The sequence below is a fragment of the Phaseolus vulgaris genome, chromosome 2 (assembly GCF_000499845.2).
Source record: "Phaseolus vulgaris cultivar G19833 chromosome 2, P. vulgaris v2.0, whole genome shotgun sequence".
Taxonomy (NCBI): domain Eukaryota; kingdom Viridiplantae; phylum Streptophyta; class Magnoliopsida; order Fabales; family Fabaceae; genus Phaseolus; species Phaseolus vulgaris.
In genome coordinates, this window is record NC_023758.2 from 2,669,705 (window position 1) to 2,685,540 (window position 15,836).

General features: G+C 31.3%; 2 protein-coding genes across 2 annotated transcripts; both read left to right on the forward strand.

Annotated features, from left to right (window-relative positions):
• The first annotated feature begins 2,286 nt into the window (after window positions 1–2,286).
• Window positions 2,287–5,573, forward strand: LOC137809583 (cytochrome P450 71D8-like). The gene is made up of 2 exons (XM_068610697.1): window positions 2,287–3,255; window positions 4,870–5,573. Exons 1-2 carry the CDS (start codon window positions 2,353–2,355, stop codon window positions 5,491–5,493), a joined length of 1,527 nt encoding a protein of 508 aa, XP_068466798.1. The 5' UTR covers window positions 2,287–2,352; the 3' UTR covers window positions 5,494–5,573.
• A 6,845-nt stretch (window positions 5,574–12,418) lies between these two features.
• LOC137810177 (pentatricopeptide repeat-containing protein At5g66631) lies at window positions 12,419–15,202 on the forward strand. The gene has a single exon (XM_068611327.1). The coding sequence runs from the start codon at window positions 12,725–12,727 to the stop codon at window positions 14,705–14,707; it is 1,983 nt and encodes a 660-aa protein (XP_068467428.1). The 5' UTR covers window positions 12,419–12,724; the 3' UTR covers window positions 14,708–15,202.
• The last annotated feature ends 634 nt before the right edge of the window (window positions 15,203–15,836 follow it).

Below are 15,836 nucleotides of genomic sequence, written 5' to 3' on the forward strand. Positions count from 1 at the left end.
AATTTTTACTGTAAATATTTTGAACCTATGTATTAAATTTTGGTTCAGTGTTTTCTGATTTTATTATTTATTTATTTTAATTTAGTTTTTCATTATATTGACGACCTGTCAACCTTTCAACTTAACCACTACACAAACCAATTCTAATATTGCTCAAATTCGCATACCATTATGAAATCCCTCCATCACCATAAATTATATTTGGACTCTTTTCTTAAGTTTTTTCAGCTCCCATACTTTGAGTCAAGGGCTTTCCTCCACGGCTTTCACAGTTAATATTCTCTCTTTTTTTACTTTATCCAAAAATAAAATTTGGTTTACCTCCAAAATTATATATATATATATATATAGAAATATTTGTTTCATTTAACCTATATATTATTTTATTTCCGTCGTTTCTCAAACCCCACAAATTCTTTTTCTGAATTTCGTAAAAAAAATTTCCACTGCGCTGGATATCTTGAAAATAGATAAATAAAACAAAAGGAGTGTCCTAAATATACATTTTATAAGTGTTGTTCTTCCCCAAAAGATAACCGTATTGCAAGTAATTTGGTATGATTATCCCATACCACAAAATAATTAGGCACGTGACTTTGAAATTTTATCGTGGACAATTCATCTCTTTGAACTTTTGTCTTTGCATAAAAAAAAAAAAAAACTCAATATAAATAATGGAAAGTCAATAACTTCTAAGGTGAATCATAAGATACATATATATTCTGATTTAATTAAAAAAATGCAGCCTAATAATAATTCTAAATTTTAAAATCATTTTTCTAACCGAGAATTAAAAATTTAAATTGACAAAGCTTTTCAGATTTGTATCTGTATAGTTAACCGGAACTGATTGTATAATTACTAATGTGTCGGTAATCTCCCCACTTATTTGAGTTTTTCTTCTCATTTGTTAATGTTCGGTCGGGATTGACCTAAAAAAGATGCTTTAACGATCGAGTAAGTACTATATGTAAAAAGTGTATATTTGTAAACTGATTAAAACGTATCTTACACCTCTGCAAATGGTTCATTTATAGTGTTGGTCACGAGTTCTTGTTGTGATGGGCCGAATATCAATTGTTCATTGATGTGTATCGTGATCCCTGATTTATAGGGAAATATATTCATATATAGGTATAGTGGTATATTTGAAGAATATTTGTATCATTTTTTAGTTAATCAGTATTTAGTTGATTTATTGAACATATTTCCCGCATAATCCAAAACATGAATATGACTCATAAAGAACTCTTGTAACTGTCGTTGTTGTCATTTATTAAGTGTCTTGAAATGTTGTTTCCTTGACACGGTCGGTCACCAAGGTCGAGACTGGCTCGTCCGGTATCGATCAGTACACTTGCCCCAGGCTTGAAGAAATTATTAGTTTCTGAAGAGTCGTGAACTGGTTGTACAATTGTTAAAGTGTCGGTGATCTCCTCGCTCCTTCCTTCGAGTCTCCTTCCTTCGAGTCTCCTTCCTCAATTGTTGGTGTTCGGTCGGGTTGACCAAAAAATGTACTCTGTCGATCAAGTAAATACTCTGTGTAAAGAGTGCATATTTGTAAATTGATTAAAACGTACCTTACACCTCTGGAAATGGTTTATTTATAGTGTTGGTCATGGGTCCTTGTTGTGATGGACTGAATATCAATTGTCCATTAATGTGTATCGTGATCCTTGATTTACAGGGAGATATATTGGTACATAGATATGTTGGTATATCTGAAAAATATATGTATCATCTTTCACTTAATCAATATTTAGCTGATTTGTCGGAGATACTTCCCACATAATCAGGGACATAAATATAATTCATAAGAGCTATTGTGATTGTCGTTATTGTCATTTATTAAGTATCTTGAAATATTTCTTGATATAGTCGGTCAATCACCAAAATCGATACTGACTCGTCAGGTACCAACCGGTATAAGATTAAAAACTAAAGAAAAAAAAAGTATTTTATCTTTTCTTAGCTAAGCAGAAAAAATATGTAAATTCTTCTTCAATAAGGAAATTTTAAACTCTACCAATATGTTCAAGGAACTCAATTATTTTCCATGTGTTTAATGTTGTTGTTATTTTCCATGTGTTTAACGTCGTTGGAAAAAGTAAGTAGATTAATCTTTGTGTATTGACAAAGTTTCGTTCTTAATTGTTACTTGTCAGAGCATAAATATAATTTTTTTGGTGATTCAAAATACAAGTTCATCATTTCTCCTATTTCAAGTCTTAATAGTCAACAGGACATAAGATGTTATAAATAGAAACCAGCATGGCAGCAACTAATGAAACCTCGTACACATACAACTTGAGTTGAGAGTTAAAGAGCCTCTTTCAATAGCTAATAGGTACCATGGAAATCAATGAACCCTCCTTTTGGGGTATTACCTTCCTTCTATTGTTGTTGTTGCCTTGGTTTGCAAAATATTTCAAGCCAAAGTTTAGTCACAAACTGCCCCCTGGCCCAAGGAAGTTACCTATCATAGGGAACCTGCATCAACTAGCAGTAGCAGGTTCACTTCCACACGTTGCTATTCGAGACCTTGCCAAAAAATATGGCCCTCTCATGCACCTTCAACTTGGTCAAATTTCAGCAGTGATTGCATCCTCCCCCGAGATGGCAAAGGAGATAATGAAAACCCATGATGTTGCTTTTGCTCAGAGACCCAAAATTGTTCCAGCTCAGATTTTCACCTATGGGGGATTAGACATTGCTTTTTCCCCATATGGTGACTACTGGAGGCAGATGAAGAAAATAAGCAAGTTAGAGCTTCTTAGCGCCAAGAAGGTGCAGTCTTTCTCTTTTATCAGAGAACAAGCCGCAGCAAAGTTCATAGAAGCAATTGAGTCATCCGCGGGGTCAGAAATCAACCTTACCAGCAGAATTTCCAACCTCATAAGCACTTCTGTGTTCAAGGCAGCTTTTGGGAACATGAGCGGGGACCAAGACGAGTTTGAGTCTTTGCAGAAGCATTTAGCGATACATCTTGGAGGACTTGACATCACTGATTTGTTTCCTTCCATGGAGTTCATACATGTTCTAACTGGTAAAAGGTCCAAGTTGGAGAAATTGCAGAAGCGGCTTGATAGGATCTACGACAACATTGTTACTCAACATGAGGAAAAGCTCCCCAGAGTGCAAGAAAGAACCCTGGAAGCAGAAGAGGAGGATCTTGTTGATGTTCTTCTTAGAGTCCAAAAAAGTGGGAGCCTCGGGATCAACATCACCATCAAACACATCAAAGCTATGGTTTCGGTGAGTCAATTAATGCCACAAAATTATATCTATAATTTCCACTGCCCACATAATTCACCTGAATTCCTATCTCCATAAATAAATTAGGAAGATGATGGTTTTACAATTTTTTCATTCCATCAATTCATAATTATTTTATAATAATAGCAATGTTTTGAATTAATATAATATTTTAATAAATATTAGTTCTTTATCTATCATTATTTAATAAATTATATATATTTAGCAAACTTGTTTCGAATTTTACTCAAACTTCAGTTATGGCTTTTAAAATCTAGAAAGACCAAAAACATGAAGATAATAATCTCACCATTCAAACAAATCGTAATTTACTAAAGTTGATAAACATATGTAGTGAATAATGATCCTTTAAACAATTTTAGACTCATTTCTTTTGTCTCAAAATAAAAGACTCTTTCGAAATGTTTGTCCTCTTTATAAGATTTTTGTCTAATCATCCATTGTATTATTAATTATGCTTTCGTCTAAATACCTAGGTTGGGTTTCGATGAAGAATTTTGACATTTGAAATGCTTAAAATTTTTAATTTTTAATTTTTTAAATTATTTGTCTTGATAAATTAATTCAGTTTTTTTTTAATTTAGTATATTAATTTCTACTTTATGTACAAAGACATATTCTAAAAAATAAATTTTAATATAATATACTAAAAAAATTATTAAATAAAAGCAAATCTTAAAGATAAAAAATAATTAATTATTATATTGATTAAAACAATATATAATTTAATTAATACACTTAAAAAAATTACTAAATAGAAACAAATTCTAATGACCAAAATAATTAAATACTAATTGACTAAATTAAATACCATTTTATAAACTAAAAAAATTATTGGTATTTAAAATAGTTTCTTTTATTAATAAAAATTTATAAAGTAATTTCTAAATTTGCATTTAATAATTAGCTATCAAAATTTTAGTATTAATAGCTATGTAGCACAGATACGGATACAGATACTGATACAACACAGAGATATGTATAATTTCTAAAATGTAGGACATGGGGACACGGATCTATATATTATATAATTTTGAATTATATAAATTGAAAATAAATATTTATGTGCAAAAGTATGTTTCAGATTCTTTTGGGAGCAAGAAGATATTTTTCATGACTAGTTCAAAAGAATTTGTTCCTTATTTTTATAATCATAATAAAAATTTATACAATAAATTTGAGTTTTTAGAAAATTACTGTATTTATACCTTTTAAAATTGTGTTAGAACCGTGTTATAATTTTAAAAAATACAACAAATATTTTTTGAATTAAACACTTTACCAATAAGTGTCATATGAGTGTCGACACTGATACGTGTGTCCGACACGGATACGTATGTCCGACACGGATACGTCTATATAAGATAAGTGTCTGAGCTTCATAGATTAATAGTCAATACCATGCACGATTGTTTGAGTAGTATTTTATATTGTTGGAGAAATTGTTATATAATTATAGTTTTAGTCGATTTTCTTGTGATCTATAATCCAGTTTTATTAATCTTCTTTCTTAAACTGAAAATTTGGGTTGTGACGTGAAAGGTGAAGAAAGTATAGTGAGAGGAGCAGGTAATAATTTTTGATACTGTGTAGGATATATTTATTGCTGGAATTGATACCTCAGAATCGATCATGGAGTGGAGCATGACAGAAATGATGAGAAACCCAACAGTGAGGGAGAAGGCACAAGCTGAGTTAAGACAAGCATTTAAAGGGAAGAGAATAATCCATGAGAGTGATTTAGAGGAAATTAGTTATTTGAAGTTGGTGATCAAAGAGACATTGAGACTGCATCCTCCTGTTCCCTTGTTGCTTCCTAGAGAATGCTCTGAAGCAACCATCATTGATGGCTATGAAATACCTATGAAGACTAAAATCATGGTAAATGTATGGGCAATGGGAAGAGATCCTCAATATTGGGATGATGCTGAGAGGTTTATGCCAGAGAGGTTTGATGGTAGTTCCACTGATTTCAAAGGGAACAACTTCGAGTATCTGCCATTTGGGGCAGGAAGAAGAATGTGTCCAGGCATGTCATTTGGTTTAGCCTCCATTATGCTTCCTCTAGCTCTATTACTTTATCATTTCAACTGGAAACTTCCAAATGGGATCAAACCTCAGGATTTGGATATGACAGAAAACTTTGGATTAACAATTAGAAGGAAGGGCGTGTTGTGCTTGATTCCTACTGTTTACGATCCCTCCCTGCACCAGTGACAGTAGCCATTATAATATTAACTGCACTTGACGAGGGATTACCGTTTCATCTATCAGAAATAAACTTGTCACTTTTTATTGTCCTTTCTGTTCACATCAAGTTATATATATATATATATATATATATATATATATATATATATATATATATATATATATATAGATAGATAGATATATTTCTGTCTTCAAAATCAACTAACGTGAGGTGTGCATGTATTATTTTTCAAAAGTCTTATCAATACTTGATATAGTAGGAGAAAGTTTTAAGACCTATATAAAAAAAGATGGCAACCTATAAGTATATATATAACGTGTGATATAAAAGAATATAAATATGGAGAAAATTTCCTTTCATGTTCACATTTTTTTTGTCTTAGCATCCACTTTACAGCTTCTTTTAATAATAAAATATAATATTTGACTAATAAAAATAAATATCAACTAAACCTTTAAATAAAATAGCAATAATTTTATTATTAAAAGAAAATATAAAAAAATAATAGTTTCAAAATATCATCACCCACAATAATTACAACAACCCACCAACTACACTTCCAATGCGTGTTGAAGCTATTATTGATCCTAAAAATTAGGTAATGTTTTTGTGTGAATTATGAACTTGATGCAGTGCAAGCTTCAACATGGGGCCATACTAGTTAAGTCGTTGTCGGGAAATTGGAGGAATAATATAATGCTACCAATCATAGACTTTTTTTATATTAATTTTTAACCAAATTGGATTAAACTTTATACTATTATTATCAATCATATTTTATACTGATAATATCATTATGGTGGGTGAGATTATAACATGCAGTGAGCACTGTAAATTGCTTTCTTGTGTCCAAGAATTTTATGTTTTCCGTTCTGAAAAGTTTCTTGTTTATATTTTATTTACGTATAAGAAGGGAAATATATACATATTTGAATTCAGTTAATAAGCTCCTGGAAAATATGGTAAAACACACGTAGAAACAACACATAATTATAAATTAATTATAGAAAATAAACAATACATGATTTAATATGACTCGATCGTCAACTACAATCTACATCCACACTCCAATTACAGAACTTTTAAAATGGATACAATTATGAAAAATGACATAAGAAGGATAACAAGATAGTTATTGACAAAAATAGCATATAAGTCAACCTTCCACACAAAAAAGCAAAATAAAAAAACAATTATTCTTAAAATAATGGAAATATTGCTTTATTTATTATTTGAGATTGCGTGTTTGTCGCCGTAAGTTATTGGTTTCATAGTATACTAGTCGGCTTAGATGTTTGGCTTTACTATTATTGGCTACAAAATATGGTTTGAATTTCTGAATATGTTATATTATTTGATTTCAGAATAAATTTATTTTCAATTGTGTGTATTCAAAATTTAGGTTTACAACTTTAATGGATAAGACCAACGTAAGTCCTTCTTCGTACTACTTATAAAATAAGTAGAGTAGCAGGTTTTTTTCTAAAAGATTTCTTTAATATAAAAAAGTAAAACACATATACTTTAACAAATCATTATAATAAGATAATAATATTTTTAATTAAAAAATAAATTAAATATAATTAAAATATTAATTTATTGGAGCGCACACACTTTATTTTCTTTTACTTATAAATAAATGTTTCTTAAGAACAGTTAAGATATCCTAACCAATATACATCTAAATAAATAAAAATATAAAAAGACAATTATTTAATATTTATACACCAAGTAGTTTAAATGTAAATAAACACTTAATTCACTGAAAAAATATGGGTTATAAACTATTAAAAATTAGTCTTGATCATAAGTGCTCTAAAATTATTTTACATATATATATATATATATATATTATTAAATTATGAAGTTTGTGTTTTAAACTCACATTATTTATTTTGATAACTTTTTAAGAATAATTTCCCTATATTATTATTTTTTAATATTTTAGAGCTTAGCCAATCCGTTAATATTATAATTTTATAAAACTGGTGAATACTTTAATATTGTTAGAAGATAAAATACATTCATTTTACACTACTAAAACGATAAAAGTGTTCTTAGAAAGTTCAGATTCCTCCTATAATGACTTCTTCTGTCTTTGTCTTTTGGTCTTTTCGGTCTCCAGATGCGATGGTCTCTGATTAGTTCTTCCTTTCACCAAGATGAGTGGGGGAACCAGTAAAGACACTCCGACAATCAAGTTAGTTCAAGTCCAAAATACAGGTGAGTTGAGAGAGTAAAAAAATTACCTGGCGCTTAGTCTCATATGGTATTTATACCTTTTGGATGAGTCTCAGCTGTCATAGATATGCTCTTGGGTCCAAAAGAAGGCTCAATCATGATCTACCACTAACCTGACTTAGTAACAATTAATTGTCAATTTATGGGTAGTGTTTGGATTAAGGGAATCATTCGGCCTTCTCGACCATCCATGTCGGCCTTCTCAACACTCCGGTAAAAAAAATATTTTTATTTTTTTATTTAAAATTGTAATATATGTTATTATGTTATTAAAGTTAGTTGGTAAGTGAGTGTAATTTTTTAGGATTGTCAAAGTATTCTTTCAAGTAACAACTCACATTTTTTATACAAATACATTACAACTCTCAATACTGTTATTTTAATATTTTTTCATATCATTTAATTCCAAACTTATCATTTTATTTATATATATATATATATATATATATATTTAGTTATTTTTAAATTCATCACATCAAGAATTGTATACAACTCTAACTCTAAGGATTGTCGTATATTTTCCTCTCTTTTACTCTCATAAAAGAACGTTCCAGACTTTGTGTGCGACTAACTTAACTTGTTTCTCAGTCACCCTAATCCTTATTCCCACCTCAATCCCTCAATCCCAAAAAGCAAGACAATCCAAAGTTCCACCGCAATCCATGTTCTTAGTCTAATATACGAAATCATAAACTAAACCTCCAGGCTAACCGTTCACATAGTGAGGTTTGTCTCCACAACTCAAACAAGGGTCATCAAGCAAGGGTCAGCAGAGAACCAGTCCGTCAAGCATATGTGACGTATAGGGAGAAAAGTTTTTAGGTTGAAGGTTTTGGGTTCACAAATTTGAAATTAGAGTTCACGTACTTGTAGAGATAAAACATAAGAAAAAGAGTGTGATAGTTTTGAAGGTATACTTTGAAAAGGCCTATAACTTAGATGAATTTTTATACTATATATGCTAGAATATATGCTAGAAAAACTTGGCATTTGTAAAAAAGAAATAGATTAATTAGATTATAACATGGCTGGAATCAACCTCTATATTAGTATAAGTCAATGGAAGTCCCAAAGATGAAATTACACCAACTAAGGGCATCAGGTAGGGACCCTCTAGGGCCTTTCCTCTTTATCAATATAGTCAAGGGTCTTTTGCTAGAATTATAAGGTAAGCAAAGATATCAAAGATGTTAAATGTAGTGAAAATTGGGATAATAGAGTAAGAAATATGTATGTTACAAATGACACCTTTTTTATATGGAAGAGAAATATTGAAAATAGATTAACAATGAAAGTGCGTTAAGGTGTTTTGTAAGATATCAAGATTCAAGATTAATTTTTATAAGAGTAAGTTGGGAGACATTTGACTAAATAAAAATCAACTACAACAATTTGTTGATATCCTAAACTGTTAAAATATGTTAATCTCATTTACATATTTAGGAATTTCAATAGGGGATAATATGGGGAAGGTAAAGATGTGGGACACTATAAAGGAAGAGGCTAGTGGGTTGGGGAGGATATAGTCTACCATTGAGATGCTAGATCCCATTTCATGCAGTTCTATCTGGGATGAGCTTCTCATAAGACAAACAGGTATTGGGGGTGTATGTGGATTGTTGTGGTTGGGAAAATCTGAAATCAAGGGAATTCTATTATCTTTAAGAATGGTTGAGTGGACTATTTTGATTTTTTTCTATGGCCCAACTCAAGGTGTGGACAGACATGGCTCACAAGTAAAGTACATGGTGCTTCGTTTACCTATGTCCAATGGTGCATGGACCCAAAGGCTTGTTTGAAATCAATTAAAAAGTAAGGGCGAAGTTGAACGGTGTTGTTTGGGTTGTGCGGGGGGGGGGGGGGGGGGGGAACTTTTGTGGGTCGGTAGGTAAGTGTGTATATTTTTTGTATCATATGTTATCTCTTGTTCATGGTTTGGGTACTACTAACTTTGGTCTTTGGCCACCAAAGGGGTTTGTTGCAAGTTAAGATAGCTTCTGGTTTTTTGAAGGAAAGAATCAATCTTCGTTTATGTTTCTTGTGGTGGGCTATGAACATGTATTGCAACTCTCAGGCAGGTTAGTAGGCAGCAAAAGTTTCTTTAGGTTTTGAAGAAAGCGGATTCATTTTTTAGTGGTTTTTGTGGGTTTTGTTTCTGGGTGAGGGATTTTAATTTGTAAATGTGTTTGTATATTTTTTGTTGTATTAGTGGATGTTTTTGTATGTATTGTTTTGACTAAAGACTAATTATAAGGACCTAGATAGGGTAGTTGTTGATTTCTTTTGATGTGGCTTACTATTCCTTTCAATTGAGGATTGGTTTGATGGTATGTAGACTCTGAAGAATGCTTATAGGTTAGGTGTTGAGCAGGTTGGCCTTGCCCACTTTCTGTATAAGGGTTGAAACACCCCTAAAGTGTTTGTATAAGGGTTGGGACACCCTTGAAGTGTCTCATTTTATTTTATTTATTCATTACTGATAAAAAAAGAAAGAGGCTAGCACACTAGAAGGGTAAACATTTAACTTTTGGTAGAAGATTTTCATACTCGTGTACATCACCATCACCATCACCATCACACTCGTGTACATCACCCTCATCTCCATCACACTTGTGTACATCACCTTCCTCACCATCAGACTCATGGACATCCCTCCTCACCATCAGTCTGCTCATCCTCAACACCCTTACTCCTAGATTCCTCACCATCAGTGTCATAGTTAGCCTTGCTCTAAACCCATATCCATTATTATCACTCTCATTCCTATATTTTAGAAAAAAAAAACACTGCAAAAAGTTCTGGAATTACATACAGATTATTACATACGGATAAAAATTCGTATGTAAATTCAATGTTACATACGAATATTTACATACTAATTCTAATTCGTATGTAATATATTTAAAATAAAACAAAAATTATTACATACAGATATAATTTGTATGTAATTTATTTCAAATTTAATTAAAAAAAATTACACATTAATTATATCCGTATATAATGTATTAAAAATTTAATTAAAAAAAATTGTTACACACAGACTGTATGTAACTTATTTCAAATTTAATTAAAAAAAACTGTTACATACGAATTAAATTCGTATATAACTTATTTTAAATTTAATTAAAAAATAACTAAAAATGTTATATACGGATAAAATTTGCATATAACTTATTTCAATTTATTTAAAAAATAACTAAAAATATTAATATGTAATATATTTATAATATTATTAATAATAATATTATTAATATTTATAATACTTAATAATATTAACAATATTTAATAATACTATTAATATTTATAACTTATTTCAATTTTTTTTTAAAATAACTAAAAATATTATTAATATTTATAATACTTAATAATATTAACAATATTTAATAATATTATTAATATTTATAACTTATTTCAATTTTTTTAAAAACAACTAAAAATATTATTAATATTTATAATATTTGTAATATTTATAATATTAATAATAATAAAATTATTATCATTTATAATATTAAAAATATTAATAATATTAAAAGACTTTTACATACGGATAAAATTTGTATGTAACTTATTTCAAATTTAATTAAAAAATAATTAAAATGTTATACACTGATAAAATCCGGATGTAAATTATTTCAAATTAATTAAAAATAACTAAAAATATTATTAATATTTAAAATATTAATAATATTATTAATATTTAATAATAATTATAAATAATATAAATATTATTAATAATAATGATAATAAGTATAATAAAAATCATAATAATTAAAGATTCTTTATTCACTCAAGAAATTATATATATAATAATTATAAATAATAAAAAAAATATCGGAAACATCAAGGTTATGTCTATAGAGGACAACTCTTAATTCTTTTATTAGAGTGATAGTTAACAGAAGAATATTATTTTACATTACTAAAATTATCTTCAAATATCAAAACAATAGTCATTTACTTTTTCTCTATATCCACCACAATTTTCTTTCAGACAACAACATCAGGACAAACATGACAAAACTATTTGTATTAATTTTGATCCTATCCAAAAAAAGAAAACTCCAAAAAAAACCTCAATGGAATTAGAAATTTTCCCAACCGTTAATACCAAAAAATTCAAAATAGAAAACATGCATAGATTTTTTAGAGGCATTACTTGATAACTAATGAAGCTTTTTAACAAAGTATATGACAGTCTTCAAACTAATACTTTGCCTAAACCTTGCATAATTCATCATCCTCCAAATAAAATAAATTATAGTAGTAAACTTAATGTGTAGAAGACTTAATTATAGCAATTGAAACAGAAGAAGAAAGGCAAGACAGATTAGGAAAAAAATTGTTGGAACCAAGATCATAAATCATTTTACTTAATTTGATTTAGTGATTTATAGATTTTTTCGTTGTAAAGTGAATATTAAAATATAAATTAAAATTATATTAAAATTTAATTATTCTTTAGATTCATATATTTTTATGAAATTCAAGAAAAAAATTAAATATTATTTTCAATTTATAAATTAATTACTTTACCACTAACCATTTTTAGATTTTAATTAATATCCATTTTTATTAAAATTAAATTAATTTTGTTTTTATAATTTATTGTATTATTTAATTTTTTTTCTTATCACATTAATCAGATATAGTACAAACATTTTTCCTAACTCTCACTCAATTAAAAAAAATCTCACTTTTCACTCTTTTCCCCTACTTTTCTTCCCTACCCTCGATACATACACAATCTATACACTGCGGTAACGTCCCACCATCGTTGGACCGGGTAAAAGAGGCTTTGATTTTCAAGCTCACCAATTGAAAAATAAAGATTTGAGCCCACAGAACCTGGTTTTTGTAATTCATTTGCCAGTGTATCAGCTCATCCACGCGCGCTCACACACACACCAAGTGTTTGATTAATTGCGTCACCCAACGAAGAATACAAACGGTTCCTGGATTATGAATCGTAAGCATAAACGACCTTGGCAGTGCTGAATGCGGATGCACTTGAGGTCGTTCTTCTGCGAGGTTAACCTTTTGAACAGGTTAAGCTCGCAAGTGCAATCTCGTTCCTATGCCCGTCGTCGTGAACCGTTTCTCACAAAAGTTTCTCACTACCTCCACCGTGCCAAACTCATTGACTCCATTAGACTCACTCTACGCTCTAACAACCCCAACTCTTCCCTTCCCTCTCTCATAAACCACCGTCTTTTTGACTCTTTCGTGCTCACTCATGCCCTTCGCTCTGCCCCCTCTGCAGATTCTGCTCTTTCCCTTGTCCATGCCCTCGAAAAGAATTCCAGTTTTTCCCACACCCACCACACACTCCATGCACTTGCAACTGTGCTTGCCAAGGCTGGTAGATGCTCCGAGCTCAAATCCCTCATTGATGCTATCCGAGCCAACCGATTCGGCACTATTAGGATCAGCTTCATGAATCTCATGCAGTGGCATGCTGCAGCTAAGGACCTTGACACTGTTCTTCAAGTGTGGGAAGAGTATACACTGGAGAGCAACCATCTCTGCACTGAATCATATAACATTGTTATGGCTCTTTATGCTCAAATGAAAAGAGACTCGGAGGCTGTACGAGTTTTTCAGAGGATGATTGATGAGGGGTCTCTGCCGAATTGCAGAAGCTGCACTATAATAATCGAGCACCTTGTGAAGTCCCGGAAGTTATCAGAAGCATTGGAAGTTTTTAACCTGTTGCCTTTGATGAGGGTCAAACGCACTTTGAAGCAGTACTCCGTTCTGCTTGAGGGTTTTGTAGGTAGCAAAAGGTTTGATGAAGTGAGAATTTTAGTTCATGAAATGCAGGTTGATGGAATACTTCCTAGTAGAGGCGTGAGTTTGTTGCTGCAGCAGATGAAGGAGGAAGGAATTCTTGAGGATAAGGAGCAATTATTGCGAGGAATTTTGCCAGATGAGAGAATCAGGAGAGTAAGTTATTCTATTGATAGTGGTGACGAGGCTGAGGATGAGAATGAGAATGAGGGTGAAAATGAGAATATAAATGATGCTAGTCAATGTGATCTTGTTGATGGAGTTCATTTAAAACCGTGGCTAGACCCACGGGCTTTGGTCAGTGCCTTGCGGAATTGGAGTCCTGATGAGGTAGCAGCACTGGAGGGTGCTAACTTTGTATGGACAACAAGGTTGGTTTGCAAGATGCTTAGAAACTTCAAAACACCAGAAGCGGCATGGAGTTTCTTCTGCTGGGTTGCTAATCAAAGTGGATTTATTCATGACATATACACGGTACAAAGAATCATGACCCTACTAGCACGCCATGGACGTACTGACTTGGTTAATACACTCATCTCCAAGATCAGAATGGAGGGAATGAGACTACCATTCAGCACCATCAGGCTGATCATTGACTTTTATGGGATTTCAAAAAATGCTGATGCTGCTTTGAAGGTTTTCAATGATGATCGAATTCTTTGCGGTCCCATATCAAATGTTAACCTGATGCTGCTGTATTCGTCTCTTCTAAGAACATTGGCGAAGTGTGGAAGAAACTCCGATGCCTTGGATATGCTTGATGACATGATTTTAAATGGTATTTGCCCAGATATCCAGACATTTTCAGGCCTAATGCTCTACTTTTCACAGCTTGGGGACATAAAAACAGTGCAAAAGCTCTTTGCAATGGTTAGGCAGAGCGGTCTAGAGCCAGATGCTTATTTGTTTAAGGTATTAATCCAAGGTTATTGCAAGTCAAATAGAGCTGCACTAGCATGGAGGCTATTTGAAGACATGAAGAATTCTGGTTTATTGCCTGACTCTGCCACCAAAGAGTTGCTAGTGAAGAGTCTCTGGAAAGAGGGGAGACGAAGAGAGGCTGCAGCAGTGGAAGAGAGTTGCGAGGAAATAAATACGGTTCTTCCACTTGCATTGCAAGGTCATGCATGGACTGTCAGCTCTGCAGATCTCACAAGAGTTTATAGTATTTATTCTAACTCTTTTGCTTAAAATGGGGGCTAGAGTTGTCCATCGGTCTATACGATAGGTGTGAATTTCTTCGTACATGAAATCTCAGCACACATTATTACAGATGACAAACAATTTTTACAAAAATTTGGCAATTGTTTTATTGCCATGACAACAACTCCTCTCACATTAGTATGTATTTTTCTGCAATATCAAGGATTGTGGTGACTGCAATAGGAATTGGGACCATAATTTAGAATCATGAAAATAACAATGGTACTGGAGAATGTTTTAGACGGCGAGGTTGACTACAAAAGTTTAGGTTGTTGTATTTTTTAGATTTCTTAATATTTGTTGTAGGCTAGGACGTGGGTTGATACTCAGAAATGAGCCTTTATTCTTATGGCTACCAAATGCTTCGTTGTATACACTCAATCAAGCTCTTGTTTAACGTGTGGAGAGCTGCATTCAGTCGCCTGCTGACTTCTACAATTTGCAGGGAATCTAATAATTAACATTTTTTTAGTTGTTATTGGTTATCTTATAGCAATTTTCAACTCCTTTTATTTTTCATACGAATGTACTTGGTTACAAATTTCAGTTGTCAATAAACAAGGGATGCATGCACTCGGGTAGTGAAAGAAAGGGTGACGAAACAACGTGTAGAGAAACAGATACGGACGGCATTTGAGTGAATAATCAATTTGATCTATGAAGTATTGTGCTCTCATCAATGGTTCTTAGAGTAAGGAAAATTACTTAAAAAGCATGAAAAATTATGTAAGTGATGCCTTAAATGTTGAAAAAATAACCTTCAAATGGGTTCTTGGACTTTAATACATCAATTTAAAGACTGATCTAATAAGTATTCAAAATTACTTCGACTATTTTGTTACTTTAAAGACTGTTTAGAAAGGAAGGTAATAATTTGAGGACAAAAATGGTTGATTTGTTTTCAAGAGTAAATGGATGATTTTTTTAAGAGCTTGTGTTGCCAATATAAACTATATTACATAAGACTTGGCTATGTTTCATAAATGGGGAACATAGAAAGAATGCAAAATTAAGGGAAAAAATATTTATTTAAATTGTGTTTCACTTTTGAAACTATTAGATATATAATATCGAAACACATTATAATAATTAAATTAAATTTTAAAAGATGAAATAT

Excerpts from the sequence above, each read along its gene's own strand:
- LOC137809583 (XM_068610697.1), top strand. The coding sequence starts at position 2,353 with ATGGAAATCAATGAACCCTCCTTTTGGGGTATTACCTTCCTTCTATTG. Across the intron at positions 3,256-4,869 it reads ACATCAAAGCTATGGTTTCG|GATATATTTATTGCTGGAAT; the intron begins GTGAGTCAATTA and ends GATACTGTGTAG.
- LOC137810177 (XM_068611327.1), top strand. The coding sequence starts at position 12,725 with ATGCGGATGCACTTGAGGTCGTTCTTCTGCGAGGTTAACCTTTTGAAC.